The 24,408-nt window shown below is 33.0% G+C and overlaps 1 protein-coding gene across 1 annotated transcript in view; it reads left to right on the top strand.

The window, feature by feature from the left end:
• The window catches only part of LOC108907594 (microtubule-associated protein Jupiter-like), an 86,652-nt gene extending 63,313 nt beyond the window's left edge, over positions 1-23,339 (top strand). The window contains exons 2-4 of the mRNA XM_018711339.2: positions 20,800-20,984; positions 22,464-22,556; positions 22,643-23,339. Coding sequence (XP_018566855.1) covers positions 20,800-20,984; positions 22,464-22,556; positions 22,643-22,812 — 448 coding nt within the window. The 3' untranslated portion in view covers positions 22,813-23,339. The remainder of the gene's footprint in view (positions 1-20,799; positions 20,985-22,463; positions 22,557-22,642) is intronic.
• The last annotated feature ends 1,069 nt before the right edge of the window (positions 23,340-24,408 follow it).

Below are 24,408 nucleotides of genomic sequence, written 5' to 3'. Positions count from 1 at the left end.
AATAAGCTGTTGATATTTCGAAAATCTATCTGTTTTCGTTTTCAGAACTGAAAATGGATGTTCTTTTTAAATTACTTAAAAAAATAATTCTCAGTTCTGCTGAGGCAAACAGATCCAAACGTCAACAACTATACAGGGTGTTTCAGAAAGACCTCCCGTTAATACAAGAGGTGCTAGTACGACAAAAAATAAAAATATATTTGTCTTATGAACTATAAATAAGTCTATCTCCTCTTGTTTTCGAGATACGGAGCTACAAAATAAAATTTTTTAAATAGAATTTTTACGAAAGTTTTCAAACGATGCGAAATATTTTTATGAAATTTGGTATTCCGGGGTTTTTAAGGAAATTTTAGTAATTGTTAGTGACTGTAGTTAGTAATAACTAATTAGTCACTAAAATTTTGATATAAAGTTTAAAATATTACTAATGTATGCGTTGTTTATGAGACATCCATCAATAAGTTTTGACATAAGCCTACTTTGAGGAAAGTCTTATTTTATACAACGTAATATTGTAATAGTTTAATTAAAAGCCTTTTTTCTCGAAAACCGTCCACATTAGGAAGTTTTAACAAGAGTACATGATTATTAGAAAATAAAATTGTACATTAGAAATTGGAGCCCGATTGGTAAAAAACCTAACCTTAAAAAAATTAGAGCTTAAAATGTAATAGGAATGTAGCATAACTAGCGCCCTCTATGAAATTTACAAAAAATAATTAGACCAGCGTATTTAGCATCCTTAAAAACCCCCGAAAACCAAATTTCATAAAAATATTTCGCACCGTTTGGAAATTTTCGCAAATATTCTATTAAAAAATTTTTATTTGTCGCTCTGTATCTCGAAAACAAGAGGAGATAGATTTTTTTCGTACTATCACCACCTGTATTTACGAGAGGTCTTTCTGAAACACCCTGTATATTAAAATACGCGATAAATAGTGGTTTTATTTTTTTTATTTGTCTGCTTTTTTCAGTTTCGTAAAAATAACCCTTGACTGGCATATATCTACCATACTTTTATTTTATTTCTAAGCTACTTAAATATTTCTGAATAAAAACTGAATATGAAAATGTTGGAATAGTGAAGTATTTTATCTGTTTATTCACGTTTCTGTTGTTTTCTGTTTTTTAAACGTGATTGCTTATAACTGTAAGCTGTATGAGGCAATTTCAACCAAAGTATCTCTCCTGCCTAATTGTAAAAATATGTCTACTTTGATTTTCAAATTCTTGAGTTGCTCGAAAACCCTCTAGATTTTACTTAACTTTTCTACAAATAATTAATTAATTTTCGCTCACTACAACAAGTTAAGATGTAGGTAATTCTTTTTTAAATCTAGCTCAGATAACAGAATACGTCGCTAGTTCTTGATAACTTATGGGAAAGAAAGGCATTGCAGATTTGAAATCATCGACAGAATTGTAGAAAAATGTAGTTTCTCTCTGAATGGTCAAGCTAGGAAAGTCCGTCGATTAGGATTAATGTGTTCTGTAAAATTTAGAAACTGTTATAACTGTTCCCGATTTCAGCAGGAAATGACTGCTTCTACAAAGCAATTCATTTTAATTTAAAGGCATTTAGAAGATTCTGGAATGTATTCTCGAAAGCACGGGATCATTTTATATTTTATCATCAGTACAGCATTCTTAAGAAGTAAAGTAGGTTTGGGAACATATGTATTAATTTTATGGCCGCAAATAAATTTTAAGTTCACATCGAAATTTTCAGATCATGTGGGTACGGATCTCATAAGTTTTTAAGTTAAATGCGGTTACCTACAAATTTCTGAACCATGAGCTTCATTTTTGAAATTCAACCGATAATTCGTAACTTATTTTAAATTGATTTCACAGTTTTTCCAACAAGTGTTATACGTTTATACAGGGTGTCCCGTAATGAATTGTAGGTACACAAAGTAACAGGTGATTTGTGACGTCATAATAATGTGATTCACAACAATTTTTCTAATACTCGTTTTTGAATCTGCGTTTAATTTAAAAATAAACTGAAAATTAACACAACCTCTTAAATCTGATTAGTTAGTCCTGGATTTTTTCACTTGTTTCAAATATAATGCCTTCGTTAGAAGTCATAAAAACTATTACTTTGAAAGTCTAAATTTTTATTAAAAATACGCGACAAATAAGTTGTAATCGATACGAGAATTTCGACATATTGGCCTTCTGAACCTGTTAAACCTAATAATACAATTTCTTGAGATTGAGTTGATTGTCCTTTAGCCCCTTCAGCCATTTGTTACAATTTTTAGGTTAGATTTTTAGGATTCGAATCAAATGTGCAAAACGAATCACAAAAATTTTACGATTCAGAAATTAAATAATTTAACCGACCCTGATCTAAAAATGCGTTCAAAAGAATAGCGACCGATCCTAAAATATCCGGTGAAACGGGTTATGATCAATATATTTGGATGAAAAAGAAGACGCCTATAATTAACAGAAAAGTCTAAATTGATTGAAGCAGTTTTTGCGCATCTTTTTCCATTAAACACGACGCTTGCTGTAGTTCGTATATTTAGCGAATCCGTCGCACCATCGACCTTTTAAAGTTATTTTTAACAATCACGGTCCTCGGTAAAGCCAGATGATGGGACGCAGCGGCGACTTTGGAGCAGATCGAGGAAGACACAAACGCAAACGTGCCATGGTCGGCGTGTTAACCGATACAAAAATGCCCACCGCTAAAAATAGCCCTTTATCTGGTTATTTACGAGCTTCCAGTCAGGCTGCATTCGCTTTCGAGTTGTTGCGAAATTACCATACCGGAAGACTTTTATTTTTGTGTAGGTACTCGGAGGAGCTTTGGCGGGTCAATGACACAAGAAGGTGGTTAAAGCAAACTGGTTGACGACGATGAGGTTTTGCCTCCTTTTTACTTTTTTTCCGAAATTTTTCTTTGGGCATCAATCTGACATTTATGTGAAATGTTACAGTAGACTGGAATCTCAAGGAGTGGGGGGAAGCACACTTAATCAAACGACTGCAAAGCCGAAACATTTTTAGGGTGAACTAACTTTCCAGATATTTGGGGGGTCAATTTACACATTGACCTAGCGATTTTAATGGATTGCAAAAGGTACAATATTTCGTAATCCGAGAGGTTTTTACGAACGTCGAATTTAATTATTCTGCCTCTGTTTGTTCCGGAAATGGAACAGATGGAAGAATTGAAAATAAAAGTTTCCCGAGGTGATAAAAGGGCACTCAAGTTAAAATTAAAATTTATTATTTTTGTCGTGCTTACGCACAAATCTGCAAAGTAAATCACTTAATAAGACGTTTATCGGACCGATCTTTTATTGCAACATAAAATTTTATTACAATTCCACAATTGCAATGACGTGCAGGCTATTAAGGATCGGACATTAAAAAAATTATTGCGATGCTGCTCGCTCAAATTAAACATGGCACTTTCACTAAACTTTACGATCATTTTTAGATGGAGAAAATTTTAGTTCCACAATTACAACAGAGAGTTATTAAATATCTATTTTCTAATTTGTTTCACGATGTTAAAGTAAATGAAATTTAGAAAAGCCTGTAATCAACATTTTTAATTTAAAAAATTAAACATTAACCAAAAATATTAAACTGACTTTTATCGTTTAAAGGTAATTTCATTATTTTGTTCTAATTTATCTAACTCTACATGTTATTATGGTACGTTCTTTAAGTCATATCCTTCTTATTGTGTATAATGAATTAAAATATGCAAAATTGTACATATTTACTTTTTTATAAAATAGGTACTACAAAAACTCGGTTATTTCATTAATTATTTTTAAGTTCAGATTCAGAGATTCATTTTTTTTATTTAATTGTATAAGAATTATAATAGACTCACCCTGTACGATATGCAGATTTTTAAATCTTCTTAAAAAGGTGTTTGTCTTTTGACAATGTACAATGTAAAACACAATACCTGCAAAAAAGGTGTATTGTAGACATGCTGATGATAGCCTTGTATGCAAATTTCAACATGAGAAACGAAATCTAGGCGTCTGAAAGGCGTAACAAAAAACCGGTGAGAATAAAATTTCCTCGTCATCCTGCGACCTTGAGGTCATTTTTGCAGGTAGTTTCGGCTGAGTAAGCGTTCTAACAATTAGCCCGGTTTGACATACCAAACGCTTTTCTTGGCATTGAAAATTGCATTCCGCATAAAACTAATAACAAATAACATCCGCATGAAAATTGCGGAAAATACAAATTGCGTAAGTAAACAAACTAACAATGATTGATCTAAATAAATAGTCATATATAGGTGATTGCGTTTCAACAAATATTACAAATTAACTACTTTGCCTTCTGCATTTCCAGAGACTGCAGACACTTAATGATCCGTAGTACATTAAAAATAAAGATTTTTCATAGAAAGTAGAATTAATAAGCAAAGACTGAAAATATGAATGCACTGATTTAGATATTATATAACTATTTTATAATCACCTCTCGTCTGCGGTAAATAAAATTGCTTCAGAAACGTATAAAATTGTAACAGGAAAACAGGTCTGTGCAAAAAATAACTAAATTTTTTAAATTACGCGCTAATGGAGATATTTAGTAAAATTCGATTGGCAGCATTGCGCTGCACACATAGAGCACCTAGAGTGTACGTTTCCTACCCAAAGCATAGGAACCGGTGAAGGCATTTTGCGGGGAGTGGAGTGTGCGAGATAATCTGACCGCGCATACTTTGAACAGATCTGGATTAATATTTTTACACTTTTGACAAATATTCATTTTTCAAGTCTGAAATTAAGAAAATAATATATTTAATGTCAATAAGACTCTATTTTAAAAGTACTTATTAAGCTAATTGAAACAAATTCATCATTTTTTTAACAAATCATATCAAATGAAGTCAAACTGATATTTCTGTTATCGAAGAACATTGTAGGTACCTAATTGAATTAGCCTATTACTTTTAGAGCAAATAGAATAAAAAATACAAGTGCTAATAGAATATATGTTTTTAAAAACTATAAAACGACTGGTAAAAAAATAAAAAATAGAGAGGCATGAAATACGAAATGCAATATTTCCAAACGACAGTTTTCGAGTAACAGAATTGTAAAAATCTCTATGCAAGTAGTCATGCTGTAAACCATCTCTTGTAAAACCAGCTTCGTGAGTAATTAAAATATTATTAGTAAATTCATTATCCTCATATTATTTTTCCACAATGCTATTGCAAAGTCGAAAAAGTATATATTATGGTAAAAAATCAAACTTATACCTGTTTAAACCATTTTTGTTGCAATTCGTAATACCAAATTTACTATTTTTGAAGCGTGGCAACTTGATTAATTACGGAAAAAATTATAAAAAATTTGATGTTTAATAAAACTATAATAGATATAATGCAATATAATACAATTTAAAATTTAAATTTTTTTCTATTTTTATGAAAAATAACTTTTTAAATGAACGATAGCTTCATTTATTTAATAATAGTAAAATAATTCCGAAATTGAAATTTTAATTAATATTTCGTTTAACAATAATTTTTGTGACATTTTTGTAAATTAAAAAAAAATTAAGTATAAAAGATACATTTTTTCTGGGGTTCAGGGCTATTCTACGAATTCGTAAATATGCCCATTGTTATTTTTTCGTCGAGCTACCCCAGTTTAAAAAAAAAGAAGTTTCTACGATGAATAGAACCCAAATATTGCAAAATTTTACAGCGCGCATCAATTTGAACTTTCTTAGCAAGTACCTTCTCTTTAAAGGACTCGTGAGTCAGTTAATTTTTCACATTATTCAATGCAATTTTCACGGGAAATCGTAGTTTACGTCGTAAACTTTATTTTGCGAAAAATTCAAGTCTTAATGTTTATAAACAATTGCGCTACGATTTAAAAAAAAATTCTTATCTTGGCTCCTTATTTTCGGTGAGGTAGCATAAACAGCAACAATTTTATTCAAATTGTTTATAATCGAAAAACGCACGGTTTTTTAATGCACAATTTGAGAATGTTAATATCAAAAAAACGGCGATATTTTTTAATAGGTCGCTTAATTACGTCTTTAAGATTACAATGACGCTTTCAGAATCATGTTTGGTTGAAAATTAACGCCTGTACAGAGGCTTAAAGTTCATAACTATTGGAGCCTCCGTTATAAACAAATTGAATTGTGCGAAAACTATTGCACCTACAGCGCCCACTTTTAGCACACTTTTAAAGTATGACAAAACTCTCAACTTGGCATAGGTTTTATAAAACTGAACGATAAATGCGATAGTTATAAACAAATTAAAAAATGGGCACTTTTCTTGTTTTTTTGCAATAACTTTTTTGTTTATTAACCGATTTTAATTTAACTAGTCTCATTTTGTATATAATTTTATTCCCTACAAGCCGGCTGTGAGTCACTTTTCGCTAAAATTGATGGTTTTCCCTGCAAAGTGAAAAAACTGTTTTCCTCACTTATTTGTTTAAATAGAAAAGTAAGCTATTAAAATTTTTTGACTCGCGAGATGAGAGATGTCTTGTATTATGTTCCTTCAATGTTCACAATAATCTCGCCGATAGGAATTTTTTCGAGTAAAAATTTTATTTGCTTGGCCTATTACATTTATCGGCTTGAATAAAGAGAATTTCTGATATTGTGAGCAAGAGAAAAAAGTTACGAACAAAACAAATTTTGAGTTCTAGGTAAAATGCCCTCCAGTGGCGCACAATGAAACTTTTCTCTGGCTGGTCCAATAGATCTACTCAGTAGGTGTGCCAAATGAGAGACTAATCGAACTTTGGCAAGCTGTAACTTGCAAACAACTGACAATTCGAAAATCCGCAAAATCACCTCCGGGAGTTTCCTGACGGACATTCAGAATAGCCTGTATATGAGACATCCACTTCTACTAGTCCCCGTAATTTCGAAATTAAATTTTATCCAATTAACGTAATTTATTTACTGAATAAATTCACCACTAATTGGGCGCTCCGTAACGAGCGTAGGAATTCGGCTAATTGTTTAGACCCCAAAAACTATTTTAATTTCGGAACTTCACTTCTGAATCGGCGGGGTCAACGTCTAGGTCTCGAACCTCAATCCTTTTCCGCCAATTTAAAACGTCTTATCCATTGTCCTTAAGTTTAATATGCTCAAACGGCCGCGGCGACGGTGTCAACAGCCGTCTGGGCAGAACTGCAGCTCTGAATTTGAGTGCATGGATTATAATTTGTAATTGTCCGCACAGATTAAAAACTCCCACGCGAAACTGCATTCGTTAACCCAAGAAGGAACGGGAAAGATCGTCTCCTCGCCCATTACGGCCTTATACGGGTCCAGCAATTCATTGGTAAGTCAGCGGTTTTGATGGCGACGTCCACTTCGGTTTTTGCGTCGATGCGAATCTATCGTTAATGGGCTCATTCGGTAATATTTAATTTATGACTTGTTTTTACAATTTCCGTAAGTACTTAAGCCACTAATTATGTGGTGAAATAATCAGGTCGATCGCTTTAACATTAACCGTAACAAATAATTTTTCATTCGTAAAATATTCACCTGTGAAATAAAAAATTAATCAAATAAATACTTGTGCCGAAAGGACCAGTAAAGGGTTATTTTTATTAAACTGCCTAACTAAAAATCGCACACTAAAAATAGCAGATAAGTAAAAACTACACACACTAGATCACGCGCTTCAGTTGAAAACTGAAGATAATTAGATGTAAAAATTTTGATGCAATCGGGACAAATTATTTTTCGTTCTCTGAACAATTTGCAATTATAGTTAAGGTTTCGAAAAATCAATATTTCTTTCGATATTACGATTTGTCCAGAAAATAACTGAATTGAGCTATCACATCACAGGAATTTCCTAACCTCAAAAAACAGGTCAAAAATAGCAAAAATTCACGAAAAAGTGCTAGGAAAAGTAAACATTTTTTTTTCTATATTCAAATGTTCATTTATATGGTTAAGATCCCACCGAACGTGAATCCGTGGTTAGAATTGATGGTTCTTTTTCTAACCTAAAAAACGGGTCAATTAAGGTCAGATATCGCGAATTTTCAAAAAATAACAGATTCGCGCCAAGTTTGATACACACGGGGGTTTTCGGGGTTACTGATCACGAATCCGAGACTTCTGCTTCTTCTTCTTCTTCTAGTGGTTGGTCCTAATAAGTCCCATTGCACTGCGGCCTAATTAGGCCTATTGTGCGTCCCACTACTAGTCCTATTCAGCAAGTAGATTTGTCCTTTTTACAAAGTCCAAAAGCTTCCTTGCTGACACTTCTCTCATTTCCTTGGGTTCCAAATAGGGTCTCCCAAGGAGCGCCATTCTGCTACGTGCAAATCCCGGGCACTCGCCCAAGATATGCAGAGAAGTTTCATCCGCCGATTCACATCCTCGGCAGATCGGATTGTCTATAAGCTTTAGCTTATGTAGATGTTTCCTAAAGTGACAGTGTCCTGTTATGAGTCCTGTCACTCTCCTGAGCCGGATTCTGTTCAAGCTCAGTAGAATCCGAGACAAAATTAGTTTTTAAAAATGTTTGCTATTTTTGACCTGTTTCTTCTTGAGTAATGCAATGACGATGAAACATTCATTTAAAGGTTCATAACGAGACGAAAGCTAGGTTTACCGCTACGAAATTCAGACAAAAGTTCACTCAAGAAAGCACGGTGGTCTCGATCCAATGTTAAAGTGATGCTCACTGTTTTTTTTTTGATTTTATAGAATTGTGCATTTTGAATTCTTACCTCAAGGTATAACAATGAACTATGTGTAGTCTCAAGGCGTTTTCCAAAGGTTACGTGAAAAAATCTGCAAAAAGAGACCAGAGTTGTGGCGAGGCAACTCATGGTTCTTGCACCATGACAGTGCTTCCATATACTCAGCTTTGTCAATGTTTTGAGCCAAAAATCATATTACTGTCGTTCCTCGCCCTCTTTACTTGCCAGACCTGACTCCTTGCAATTTTTTCTTATTTTCGAAATTAAAATCAGTGCTAAGCTATCCAGGACTGGAGGGCAGTACTTTGAAGGGGACAAAGACCAGTAATGTATAATATTAATAATGAAGTTTAAAAAAATAAATTTCGGTTATTTTCTGAACAGACCTGGTACGTGAGAAAAGGGAGGATATTTTGTACATGAAATCCAGGACTTTATTCTTGAATTATAGGGAGTAGAAGGAACGAGAGAAATGGGGCGTGTCTCTACTAAAACTCATTAATCGGTATTCTTGAATGGTGTTCTATTGAGTAATGATAGAAAAATTGTTCCCTATTTCTTCTACTGATATTTTCAAGGGAACAGGCAGGGATCATTAAACCTAACCCTATATTTTTTGACATGTTTCACAATTCGCAATATGTCGTAATATTTCTAGTTACTGTTTTGTGGTGAAATTTGAGGAAACGTTCATATAATTTGTGTTTACTTGAAGGGTTGTACAATACACGAATAAAATAATAATAAAATAAAATGGATCTGCCTAATATAGTATTAAAATATTTGGAAATTCTTCCCAGTTAGCCCTCGTTTTCTCTCTAGTGTATCTGCTAGCTTAGAGTGTTAACTTTTTAGTATACATTTGTATTTTACCCTCAATATATTCTATTAGAAGTTCTTTTTGTTTAGAACTTACTGGATTTAGCTTCGGTTTTTTATTAATTTCCATTGTCTTTCATTTTTAGATTGCACCTGACACTGACAGACAAATAACGATAACTCTAAATAAAGTAGCACTTATTTCACGACTCTCATCACTAGTTTTTATTCTACTGCCTCTTTACTGCTTTTTAATTGGTCGGTACATTTGACAACATTGTTCCTCGTTCCTCACTTTCATGGCTCGATCCCTTTGTGTCGAGAATACAGTATGAATTTTCTGATAGAAGAGTAGGAAAGCGAAATGAGGGAACGTTCCCCAGGGAGCATTCTATTCTCTCACCGTCAAGAATCGAGCTCCCAGTCAAGTATGTTGGCTAGCCTTTAACATGTGGTATGACGTCACAATATAGCGTCTGTGCGTTATCCCACGCATCCTATTCAAGGGAGAAATTGTTAAAAAAAATTCTAATTTTTTGCACACTACCTAACAACGATATGTAATTAAAAAATGTATGCTTTATGAATCTATTCGAATTTTAATCGTTGCTGGCAAATTTAAAAGGATAAAGCTTCTAGAACGAGTTAAAGGCAAATAAGTTTACGATACTTTATTTTAAAGTGCCATTAATTTTTTATTGTTCCTAGGTTCAGTGAAAGTTACGCTAAAGGAAAAGTTGAGACGTTGGTTTAGAGATAGTAATTGCTTAAAGTTAAATTTTTATTTAATAAACGATATCTCTAAGATCTATAATATATTATATACACATTAACACCTGAATTTAATTAATTTCGGTATCTAATAAAAAAAAATTGTTAACTATAATCTATATAGAAAATACGACTAAATACAATTTGGGTCACATATTATCAACAAATTGTGTTTAATATCTACTACAATTGTGTTAAATATTCTATTTTGTTAAAAAATACGGGATACGAGAACTGTAAATCTAAAATTTCATGAAGTCTTCAGAGCGACAATTTCTGTATATTGTACCATATTATTGTTGAAATTTCTGAAAATACTTTTTGGTAAATTTTGACAAATTCTCTAGGAATTGTTTTGGGGTACCGAAAATAAATTTTATTTACATATTACATTACATTAATCAAAATTGTCAAAGAAATAATTGCAAAAGAAATACTTACATAACAGGAGGGAAAGAAATATACAATAGGAAATAATAGGAAAAATAAATAATAGGAATAATAGGAAGGAAATAGTATAATCTTGAAATAAAACGCAAACAATATTTGAAAAACACTGTATATAATAGGAATAATAGGAAGGAAATAGTATAATCTTGAAATAAAACGCAAACAATATTTGAAAAACACTGTATTTTTACTTTATTACACATATGTCAAAGAATATTTCGACATTTTATTGGGTTTGTTTCATGAACCCAAATAGACTAAAATATGATACAAATAAACAGTTCTACACAAAGTTTTACCACAAATGATTATTTACTAAATATTCATATATTCGACCTTGTTGATGTTGATAAACGTATAGCAATAGGAAGATAGTGACTAAGCTTTCTGGTAACAGTAGCTAATAAGTGCTGAACGTAACATTTTATTGTTCTTTATCATTCAAGTGTAAAAAAATGTTTATACCTCGTCTCGACCAGGTCATCTTGTAGACGCCCAGTAACAATAGAACTTAAAGGAAAAAATTAGCAACGCCAGCGTTTTCAGCGCGTGTTTTATAAAGTATTTGGAAAATTTTATCTTAGAAATTTTCATGCAAATTTGACATTTCAAAGTTAAAACACCACGTATGTAGTTCGGAAGAAGAACAAAATAACATTTCTTTCGCTAATCTTTCCACTAATCTGGACTACTAAGAAACGTCGTAAAAGACCACCGAGTATTTCCAACAAACAGGAAATGGGGACCGTGAAACCCACCGCCGACGTCCGATAATGATACCAGCATGTTCATTGTCTGGCCAATTTATCGTCAGGCAATCCATATTTCATGTATGCTAAATATCTGGGTGTAGGTACGATTTATGACTTGGCTAGCAGGGCTGGAGGGGAAGGTAAGATCTTGTTTGGCGTGAACTTTTACTGCAATGCAAACCAAACTGTAGATCTTAATAAAGCAGTCAGGGCTTACTCTGTTGCTACGATAAATATTTATGTGCTACATAGTTTATTACAATAATTTAATGGTGTAAACACGCTTTATATATTTTATATGATGTAAATATCCATAGCTAACCTAATCAACGATCAACAGTTGCAACAACTGTAATTGCAAATTGGAGTAGGTCTTTGCAAAAAACAACGAAGAGAATGACATCTGTTAAATTATGTCATACTCGAATTTTGTACATAAAAATATTTACAATTTCTTGATCAGTTTTGCAGTTTTCTTTAATTTGGTTGTTCGCAATAGTAAAGGACTCCGCATTGTCTTTATGAAGATGTGGGCGTGGTCAAATTGTCTGTTGGTTTTGTGTTACTGAGACCAAAAGTCTCCACAGTACCTATTTGTGTCCGAAAATCAATTCTTTCCTATTTATAACGGTCTGAATCAGTTCTGCTGATGATGGCTACAAAGTAGTTTGGGTAGAATATTGCAATAAAACCAACAACTTTTGTGAGATGTTTATAGAAAAAATTAATCGAATGACTTCGAAAAGTTGCCAATTAACATTTTTGACGTGTGACAAATACCAAACTGGTCCCGGTTCTAAGACCGAGGCCCCATCACTCAAAAGATGGGGAAGGAAGGAGAGAATAAACAGTCTCGTTAAAACTTGGCTAGATCATTCTGGCTTTGAAAGTAGCACCATAGTTTTTTTAACTATAAGATTGATTATTGCGTTTTCCGATTCACTTTCAGGTCTTTTGGTCACAAAACCAACAACTTACACAATTTCAGCCAATTTGACCAAGCCCACATTTTCATAAACCTTTATATAAAATATTGGATATGAGTAAGGAAGTTTCATTTCACCTTAAATAGATTTCGATTATTTTATATCCACTTCATAATCCAATCAAAAGTTATACAGGCAGATTACATATGTAAAGAAGAATACGATACGTTCGCTTCTTAATTATTTGCTACATTCTGCTCTAGCCATAGCTATTCAATTTACGATTAGTAAACCCCAATAAACATTCTTAAATACATAAAGTACCATCAGGATTTAAAGAAAAGGTGCTGGTAAGTTTATTTTTAACATGGAGAGCAACTATAAATAATAAAATGTTACAGAAAAGCGTTTTGCCTAAACTACATAATGTAAAATAATATCACATACAAATTACATTCACAACATTTACATAACTCACTACAACGGGAACAGTGATTAATAATGATTTGTTTTCCCTATCCAACGAATGGTTTATTTTCCCTGCGAAAATAGTTACATCTGGTTGTTTATTCTCAGGAATGACTGTCTTAGTTTTGCCACGATTAATATTGTTCTCGTATCTTCGAAATCATTCATCTCCACACGAACGAGCTACTCCCGATAATAGGCATTTGCAGAACCCATAATTAGAAGCACCTAATGTAAAATTATTATTCGCTATCAGGAGCAGTATTCAAAAGGATTCCAATTTGTTGTCTTAGATAGTTTTTCATAAACGTTATTCGCTTGAAAGTTGTTGGGATTTTTTCAACAAAATAAGCCAAAAGGACTTGTTCTTCTTCTACATTTTTCCGTTTTCTTTTTGTTTGGTACCTATTCATAAACGTCTCGTACGTTTTCTCTTATCGAGCTTTTGATTTTTTCAGCAGAATATCGTGGCTGGATCCCAAATTTCTTAAGAAATTTAATTTTCTGCTTTTAATGATCGTAAATATTATGATAACATAATTTATTACTTAACTCACGGACTTATCCAAATAACACAAATGATAACAAAAGCAGGATAATAGTAATTCTTTAGAAATTGTATATTTCCTGATCAGTCATACACTAGTGACTAGTGGAAAAAATTAAGGTATCAAAAAAAATCTAAATTTTCGGCGACTTTTCAAATGGCTGTATCTTTGATAAAAATGGTCGTATTGGAGTAAAAAAAAAGCAATTTGAAGCTTGAAGTTTCTAATTTTTGGATCTTGCAAAAAAAAAAATTTTCAAGTAACACGTATCGCGCAATCTTAATGAATATCATGAAAAAAATTTTTTCGAAATTTGTAAAAAAAATCAGGAAAAAAATGTTTTTTTCATTTTTTACAGATTATGAGCATTTGAAGGCAAAAAAACGTGATCCTTTATTTTTTTTTTAAATTCAATCGAATGACAAAAAATGGCTTGTTGGATCGAATTGAAACTCTGTAGGGCTTTTAGGGGTACAATGACCTGTAAAAGGCACACTTAACATTAGTCATTTTCCCAATATTCTCAATGTGGCACGTGATTTTCTAGAAGACCCCTAAAAGTCCTATTTTTTACGATTTTTCAGTCATGTCAAGGATAATTTTTTTTTGCTAAAAAACCGTACCAGGACCTTGTAGAGAATTCATTCAAGTTTCTGAAGCCCACCGTCGATTTTCTGTGCAACCATCGGTTTCTGAGATATCGATGAACAAAGAGAAAATGATCCATTTTCATTCAAAGTCCGATAGCTCAGCGAGAAGTGGTCGTATCGAGACCAAAAAAAAAAGAAATTGAAGCTAAATGAACAACCTATTTAATCCATAAGGTGGTTAAGTTGGAAAATTTTTTTTCAAGTCCGTACACCAAAAATAAGATCGAAAAAAATTTCGAAAAATGTTTTTTCATGATATTCATTAAGATTGCGCGACACGTGTTACTTGAAAAATTTGTTTTGCAAGATCCAAAAATTAGAAACTTCAAGCTTCAAATTGCTTTTTTTTCCTTCAATACGACCATTTTTATCAAAGATACAGCCATTTGAAAAATCGCCGAAAATTTAGATTTTTTTTTTTTGATCCCTTAATTTTTTCCACTAGTTTAGATAAAATGTATATAAAATATGTTTTTACTGGACGCTTTAAAATAAGGAACCTTTCATTTGTATTAGCAATTCTGATGTTCTGTTGTTGCTAAATTGGCAGTACCAACAATAGCCAATGGTAGCGGTTAGTCATTTAACTGTAAATCTATACAATATCAATCTCACTGGAGTTTGTTGTGTCCATCGGAATCATAGAACCGAGTTTTGTTTTCGCAATTGCTAGAAACACAGAAATTACTACTTATTTGAGTAATTACATAATTGTACAACTTCAACGAATACATACTCCACTCCCTTCTGTTCTTGGCTCCGCGGACAGATGTTCATAAAATTAAATCCATCACAGCTCCTTGAATCGGGTTTTTGCGGCCTAGAAACGCTGCGAGATACAAATTTAACATGCAATTAGCAAGACTATCCGATTATCGTCAAGAGATTACAATATTACGCTGCTCGAGACATAATCCAAAGTACAATGACCAGATCATAACCCCACAAGTGCAATCATTTAGTGCCCACTCGGTCGCAGCTGTCAATGCGCGAAAGATGAGATGCATATGGTTTCAGCGGAGGAGACGCTTAGCACAAATCGGATTAGCGCGCTCGAACAACGGGAATCCAACGCCGGACAAAATTAATTATTGCGGTTATCGTTTTTCTTGAGGATAAAATAAATGATACTGCGTCGCAATCGGGACACGTAGTGGACATTTCACTTCATTAAACTGTCGTTCCAGTGCACAAAAAGTGGTGTTTGTGGTTTGGGAATATAAGTATGATCAGTATGATCATCAAAAGGTACAAAGAACAATTTCTTTGAATTTGAAAATCCCGCTGCGTTTACAGACCCATAGAACAGAGAATAATTTACTCCTTTTCAATGTGGTTGACTTGTTCAAAGTTTTAAAGTCACAGTCACAGTTTTTTATCCCCTTCAAACCTATTTATAGAAAAGTGTATGTCCTTACGGAATTGTACTCTGTGCTTACAGGGCAAATGTAATTTTTCGAAAAATGTCAACAAAAGTCGACATATTCGTTTAATTTTCAGTTGAGAAAGTGAGCCTTATTTGTCACCTACCTTCAAAATAATTTTATGTTATCAAATCAATAATTATGTCAAAATAATGTTATCTTCTATGTTTTATGTAAATCTTCGACTTGTAGTAACTGTCGGACATAAAGCACAGTATTTGCGGTATATTTTAATTTGGTCTGGGCTTGAAATCGCAAAACATCTCGGAGTATGAGTTTTGGAATCGGGAATTCTTATAATAATTATTAATTGTATCTTTGTCTTCTATATCATCGACCGTTATCTTTAGTAGTTCATCTCTTCTCAAAGCTCCACAACACCAATTATTAAAACTGACCTGAAAAGTTGTTCAAAATTAGTAACTCGATCGATTTTTATTTGATTTAAATTGGAGGTTTCATTTTATTAATTTTATGTTCGAAATATGCCAGTAATACCGCCTCGGACACTTTTTTAATTTTCTTCGAACTACATTACCCTTTGAATTCGTTGTAGGCAATCTCGTACTGTATCGACGATTTTTGGTGATTAATTGTGAATTAGCACTTTGTGCCGCTTCCAATACTTCCCTTGATAAATGCTCGTCTTCACTTTCCGAGCTCATTTTGAATTAAACACTTAGAATATGAATTATAATATAAAATTCTGACACTACTTTTGCAAACAACTAATTTTTATTATTTATTAGGTTGCTATCGTTATGATAGTCACCACAGCTAAACCGTCTTGATTCAAACACGGTTCAAACGATTTCAAATATAAATTAAATTGTTGTTTAGGTATAACACAATAATTGTCCTATTTTCTGGCAGTTTTCGAAAAAATATTGTTTAAATCGCAAATGCGAAATGCTTTTGCGTTCTAGATACAAAAATAACTGTTTCAGGAAGTCTTTCTGTACGTGCATAGTGCACTTATTCTGTCTCGAACAGTACTTTTACATTTCCTGATAAACATTATTTATCATACAACGTTCTTAAAAATTCGCTTATTTACGGCTACTCTGATTGTTAACAGATTGGTCACTGACACTCGCACACATATGACAAGAAAGGAAATGTCTAAGCTGGAAACTGATACATCGAGAAATGGAACTACGCATAACTGGTCGTTTCTACATGATAACACACTGGAATAACTAAATGGTGGGAATTATAACTTATTTTCTACTTGTCCGCATATGACACGAAAAGAAAAGCCTAAGCTGGAAACTGATTCCTCGGGAAATAAAACTATGCAGCGCTGGTCGTTCGTACACGATAAGCAAAGATAGAATTGAGTAATTGCAGCAGTAAAAATTGTGGTTTGATTTATTTATGACACTTACTGCCATTTTGAAACTTCGGATTTCAAGCATTGCTTGCTGAAAATAATAAAATGCTTACTTTGGTACCTATTTCCCTCAGCAATGTTGTTTTAGTACGTCACCGGTGAACTGATTTTAGTGCAAGACAGGAAACATGTAAACGGTGATATCCTCTTTTCTTTTGGGAGTCACGAGGCGTACAATCAATCTATGGTTACGTCGATACGGTTCTTGACCGGGTACAAGATGACTTGAAAGAGAATAGCACTAGTCCGTAAAAATTAATTATAAACATTATTATCAGACGAAATTGGGTAATCAATATTAAAAAATTTCAAAGAAAGATTGTAGAACACACTGTCACTTATTTTACAATCTAAAAGCATTTTATGATTTTTTAAACATAATCCACATTTTTTATTTAAAAAAATCAGATTTCACTATAACTGTGGTCCTGTCACCTGTACCTACGTCTTTCGGCGTCTTTAAACAGATATACAACTTTTGCTCGATACTCTCATGATTAATAACGACGATTTCATGGTGCTTCACACAAAACCATACGGCGGAAAATTATATTTAGGTACCTAAAAAGTAAATGGATCCAACATACACGAGTTACTAACGCTGAATGAACATTATATTTCATAGTCCAGTTATTCATTGTTATTATGTAGCAGGTAATGCGAACAAATAAAGACCACGCGTCATTACCACCATAAAGGAAAAGGGAAGGGAACGATGCTGTTGTTTATTGCACACTTCCGAAAAAAATAGTGTCGGTTCGATGATTTATATACGTATGTATGCATTTATTAGTTCTAGGAGGAAATACTTTTTCATACAATTAATGTTTTTATATTCTTAGTAAATTTAAATAACTTTATGCTAATGCCAGTGATTTATCAAGCCGTCCCTTTATTAGACGACGTCACATAAACAGTTCTTAAGATTTGTATTCTCTAATTTGGATAAACAATATCTACAGTAAAACCGCTGTATCTTTTCTATTACGTCACATGCAATATTCTTCGTTCTCTTCAGATTAAGGTATTTTATCACCGCCGCGAATAAGTTTGGCTGAACCAAGGGTAGAAACATACCTGATGATGCGATCTATAACAGATTCCATCCAGATTGTGGAACCGATGGCAACGATGCGTAAAACAATTTACATGTTTCACAATGATACAATGACATAAATCATTGTTATTTTATGTTGAAAATCCGCACCGCACGCCTTTGCTGCGCGGCCAATTATGACAGCTCTATTGATAACTAATGTTCACAAAGTACCTGTTTTTGTAGACTAACAGGTTTGTTTTTCTTCCCTCTTTATTGATAAACAGGCCTATTACCAGTAGTTAGCGACCTAACAATTTATAGTTGTCTTACAGGTACCTCAAAGGCAGTCTTGCAACATATTTTCATCGTCAAGCCGCGTATCCCCTGGATGTGCTAATTACATCGCTTTACAGCTCGACTGTGACTCCTTAGTTGTAAATTCTTGTAATCCATTCATAACGAACTCAGTCTTGCTTGCATTTCCGCTACTTACATAATTATTTACACTAATGCCGTTCTTCGTGAAGCCATAACTCCGTTGGGACCGTTAGCGTCAAGGAGGATTGTCACTCCAATCAGTGGCGGATACGGAACAGTTTAGGAATAAAACTAGCAGGATCTATACAATCAATGGTATATTGACTTGACAATGACCACTAATGATTTCGTTATTCTAGTGTCAGATTAACACACGGCTTTGTAATCGGCTATATCAATTGTTTCCAATTAGAATTATTTCTAATAATTTATAACCTCACTTTACTTATAGAGTCTAAATGGGACGAAATTTGAAACTGAGGCGAAGGAGCATAGAAAACCCAAGAATATAACTCAAATCTTCATTAATGGTAAACCAATACCCATGTTAGAATTTACTGACCAGATACTCACCGTATATACGTAATTACCCTCTTGTGCCAGCCGTACATGCGGTTTGCATTAGAGCGCAGCTCTTCTTTCTTTCTACTCGTTCATTGTTACTAATTGCACACGATGTATAAAAACTGAATAAGTGGCCAGGTGTATTACCTGCGTTAATGCTCTGTTCACTTCGGCTTCGTGCAACCGCAAATGACACGGTGAGCTAGAGATGGGTAACTCAGTACTGCGTTGCGTTATTGCGCTGAAGCAATGGCCTGCGCCACTGCGCTGATACCAAAATTATTATTGCGTTAACGCAATTGAGTTAACGCACTAGTGTGCGCTTGAGTTAGTGTATCAACGCAGGAAATTTTGCTGCGTTACCCATCTCTACGGTGAGCAGAAGCGTGGATTCTAACATCAAAACAAAACAAAATCATTTGGATTTCGCCACGCTCCGATTGGTTTTACAGACTTGTGTGGTACGTATGTATCACTCATGACAGTTCTTATTCTTCCCCTCCTTGACTTACGTCACTAATCAATCATAAACTATTACACTCACTAGGTTTTTATTGGCTAGTCCTCACACTTTTTCACTTTTGTTACCTCGGCTAAAGGAAGATATAGATAGACAACCCCCTAGGCATGCTAGAAGAACGCGTCGCTAGCGCTCTCTTGTGTTTGTACTCATGAAACAGATTTTTTGGCGGTTCGTTCACATTGATGATTAAATATTAATATAATTCTTCCAATTTTTCTTCTAGGACTGGTATTCTATTTTTTCTGAGAATAGACTTTTTGCCATAATTATAATACGAATATGCCTAGATTTAATAAGTGTTCTAAAAGCTGAAAATTGAAAAATAAATTCTTGTTTTGCCTGCACGTTATACAAAAAATATAAAATATCCATACATATTTTACATATTTGTATTCACAAGTATATAATTACTTATATTTCTCTTCCCAATTGGGCAATTATAGTTATNACCCATCTCTACGGTGAGCAGAAGCGTGGATTCTAACATCAAAACAAAACAAAATCATTTGGATTTCGCCACGCTCCGATTGGTTTTACAGACTTGTGTGGTACGTATGTATCACTCATGACAGTTCTTATTCTTCCCCTCCTTGACTTACGTCACTAATCAATCATAAACTATTACACTCACTAGGTTTTTATTGGCTAGTCCTCACACTTTTTCACTTTTGTTACCTCGGCTAAAGGAAGATATAGATAGACAACCCCCTAGGCATGCTAGAAGAACGCGTCGCTAGCGCTCTCTTGTGTTTGTACTTATGAAACAGATTTTTTGGCGGTTCGTTCACATTGATGATTAAATATTAATATAATTCTTCCAATTTTTCTTCTAGGACTGGTATTCTATTTTTTCTGAGAATAGACTTTTTGCCATAATTATAATACGAATATGCCTAGATTTAATAAGTGTTCTAAAAGCTGAAAATTGAAAAATAAATTCTTGTTTTGCCTGCACGTTATACAAAAAATATAAAATATCCATACATATTTTACATATTTGTATTCACAAGTATATAATTACTTATATTTCTCTTCCCAATGGGGCAATTATAGTTATTACTACTCCCTTGCGAGATACCGTTTCACTCGTTGCTGGTTCTGGTTTGCACTTAAAAATAAATTGCACTAATTATGGAACATATTGCAAAATTGAATATTAATTGCACCTTAAGTGATTCATAGTCGAGGAATCGGTATAAAAAACATAATTGCCGGTTTCCTTTACCAGGAAAAGTGGTGTTAACCGTTACCGATTTTTTTTTCTGGCGGCAAATGATATGTATGTACGCTATGTTAATCATGTTATTACTTAATATTTAATAGAATATAACAATATACTTTTCCACAGTCATATTGCTTAAACGTGGTATTACTAACTTTAGACAGGTAACTTGTGTACTAAGCGTTTGTCTGAACCATATTCTTTATTTTCAGAGTACGCAACCCATCTAGCGAAATTCTAAACGTTATTTGCACTCCACCATCAGCAGGAAAAACTAATGGACATCATAGCTACACACCCAGAAGGTCTTCCCAGCATGTCGACTCTTTCAATAGGCTTTTTGGAACTCCCGAAATGAAGAAAATCACACCTAGGAGGGGTTCCTTAACTAACCAAGGTAAGTTTTTGAAAATTCGCTTAGTTAGTAAATGATTTCACATACTCAATACTCTGTTGATACATTTTACAAGATCTGCTTTGAAATAAGTAGGAACAACCTAATAAAATGCAGAACAATATTGCCATATCTAGTTCAACAATTTCCCATTAGAAAGTGTGTTAGTTTTATCGTCTATTTTGTGTTTTCTGAATGAATGTGCTAAACTGATTTTTACAAAAAAAGTTTTTGTTTTTTTTTATTTTGTTAATTTATTACCTCTAATGTGATAAAACAATAGTCATTTTTACTATTAAAGGAAATTTTTGAACAAATGGCACCGCTACAACTCTAAGACACATTGGTTGTATGTATACTGGTCTTATACAGGGTGTTATAAAATTCGCGAACACGGACTGTGGAATCATGTTAAGTTAGATAAGGTCATAAAAAATATCTCGTATCATTTTTCAATCAGACCGACATTTTTCGAGATACGGCAGTTTTAAATATCCAAAAATAATGAAAATTTTCAATTTTTAATCAATTGATAAACAATTATGACAAACAAGTTATTCAAAATTTCCACCGTCTGCTGCTAAACATGCTTGAGCACATTGTGATTATCTAAATAATATTTTCCCTAGACGTTGGCTTGGCCACCTCGTTCTCCAGACCTAACGCCCTGTGATTTTTTCTTTTCCTAAAAACGTTGTTGTACAGTGGCAAATTTGTATGAATTGGAGAACCACCTATTTTAATCAATACAGCAAATAACAGCAGAAATGATACGCAATTCCATTCGAGCAGTAGCACAACGTGGTGAAGCACGTTTAACAGCAGACATTGGAAATTTTGAACAATTGTTGTAACTGGTTTGTTGTAATTGTTTATCCAATGATTGAGGTATATGAATCCTTCTATGACTAATTTTAAGCATAAATTATTCTATTCACTTTTCCCGAATTCCCAACGGTTCTTGAAATATCGGGGTTTGAAGTTGTCAGATCGTACAGGTAGTTGCTAAAGACTTTAAATGGACTATAAATCAGGTTAAAGTTTATACATTGGTTCTAATAAAAAAAAAAACAACTTTTAATTATACTTTGGCATTTAGGTACGTCTTTTAAATTAATTTGGATTGTAAAACCGATTGTATACATTGAAAACTTTAAAAATTTTAATATTTATTTGTTCAAAAAAGCGATTAAAAAAATTATAGATCTTCCATGCAACATTACAACCACGGTCTTTCTTTTATATTCAACTTAGATTTGGGGCACTTTTATTTTTGTCCAGAAAATCTAAACCTTTTCATTGAATTATTTAGTAGAATATCAATGGGGTTTTGCATTATATGTAATTGACAACCGCTAGAAGTATCTAAACCTAACTCTAAGTATTGTTGAATCACTGTCACTTTCAATTAATGGTGGTAGTTGGAAGAAAATTATTTTTAATGTGTACCAATTAATATTAATCTATTTCTAATATCTGCAGATGTAACAAATCGCAATCCCGTAACTGGAAATGGGGTAACTTCTTGGGACGATAGGCCCTCCAGTCGTAACAGTTCTCCTAGGATACATACAGGTATGGAATATACAAAGTAAACATTTGCCACCAAAACTGATTCAAGAGAACTACCTTCTTCATTAAATGTAATCCCGTTCTTTCAGAACGTAATCCCGTCACTGGAGAGACATACACAATAGTCAGCCCCATCACCACCCCCACCAAACCTGTACAGAATGGATTTGCCAAAATGAATGGAACTTCAACCCCCATCCAAAATGGAAACTCAACCCCACTGATGAACGGAAACCCAACTCCAAACGGAAAAGCTTAAACTTTTAAAAATCTCAGATACGCAACCAAAAATTACGCATTTACCGACCTTCTTGGTAAAACTAGGAGGAGTAAGGAATTGATCACTAGTTTCTAAAGTGGATGGATAATTTTAATTGGGGTGTTTACGTAATTTTTGTTTCTTTCTTGAAAATTCCACTCGTATAGCTTCTCATAACTGACCCTGTACCCTGTAGTATTTCGAACCAAATCTAGCTACTTTTTAGAACTTAAATATATAGGTTACGTATTATATATTGTAAGGTGAACTCCTATATCCTACGAAGCACTAATAAATAATTATAAAAATATTTATCAAGTGCGCAGTGCCTAGTTAGAGTATCTCTATCTCTCGAGAATGTTTATCTTTTTTTTATTCTTATATATCTTTAAATAATAATGGATAGTTTAACGTTTTTAAATTATGTAGTTGTTTTTATATCTGTTCATATGATTATTTAATATCTATTTTAGACGTATTTTAGTGTTATGCGTTTGTACTCTAAGTGAATAAAGTTTTATACTCATTCAAGGGCTTTCTATCACTCGTGCTTTTCCAGGATGGTGAGAATATAAGCTATCGTATATTTTGATAAAGAACTCGTTTCATTTTTTAGGGTAGTTTACCAAGTCCACTTACAGAGCTTTCATGAAAATTTCAGATAAAATTAGCAAAATACAAAATTAAAATAGGGTGTGGCGCTTCAAGAATCACAACATTCTTGTAGATGTTTTTGCAGAGCATGATTCCAATGATTTTTTTATATAGGTAATAAGTTTCTGTATTTATTTGCTGAACTAAGCAAAAGCTGTAAATCATGGTCTGCTGCAATTCCTTTTAGAAGCTATTTTTTCATAAAAAATCTGACTACGTACTTACAATTAGCTAAGTATCTTAAATTTTGTCGATTTAGAATGTAAAATATATTTTATATAAACTTAATATCTAGGCTTTGAAAATGCCTAAAGATGAATACCAAAAACCTCGACTATCGGCTTTATACAGGCCGTCTCCTAAAAAACGCCACAAGCCATAACTCCGTTATTGTAAAAAACAAAAAATTTAATGAAATGGCTCTAAATACGCTATAAAGGGAGCTTATTAGAGCTTATTTACTATTTTTTTTAAGATAGTTAACTTTTTTCTTTTAAATGGCAATATAGTTTTTTTGTTATTTATTATTGTGCAGATTTATTTTCTGAATCCAACGATGTATATGAACTTGACTTTTGTAAAGCATTTATTACAGAAGAGACGAAGAAAAGATAATTTTGTAGTTAACAGAAAAGAAACAATACAATGAATATCAATTAAAAGAAAAACAATTTCATTAAATACATTAACCAATATACAAAGTTCAACACAAAATAACATTAATTAAACACAAAATACATTAAACGAAGAACAACAAACACAAACAACTAAAGAAACAAATTGTAGCCGTCCTCTATTGCCTGTACTTTTTAAGGAATGTATGGCTTGAATCTGTGCATTTCCAATACTTCATGTACAGTTAGTTCCCTTTGATGTTCTAATATTAATGGAAGTTCTTGGGTTTTCTTCAACGTTAAGAACATTGAACTAGATGTTTTCATT

This window comes from Anoplophora glabripennis, unplaced genomic scaffold (genome assembly GCF_000390285.2).
Source record: "Anoplophora glabripennis isolate ALB-LARVAE unplaced genomic scaffold, Agla_2.0 scaffold276, whole genome shotgun sequence".
In the NCBI taxonomy this organism is placed as follows: domain Eukaryota; kingdom Metazoa; phylum Arthropoda; class Insecta; order Coleoptera; family Cerambycidae; genus Anoplophora; species Anoplophora glabripennis.
Note: the sequence above shows the minus strand (reverse complement) of the source record. Positions and strands in the feature narration are given on the sequence as shown.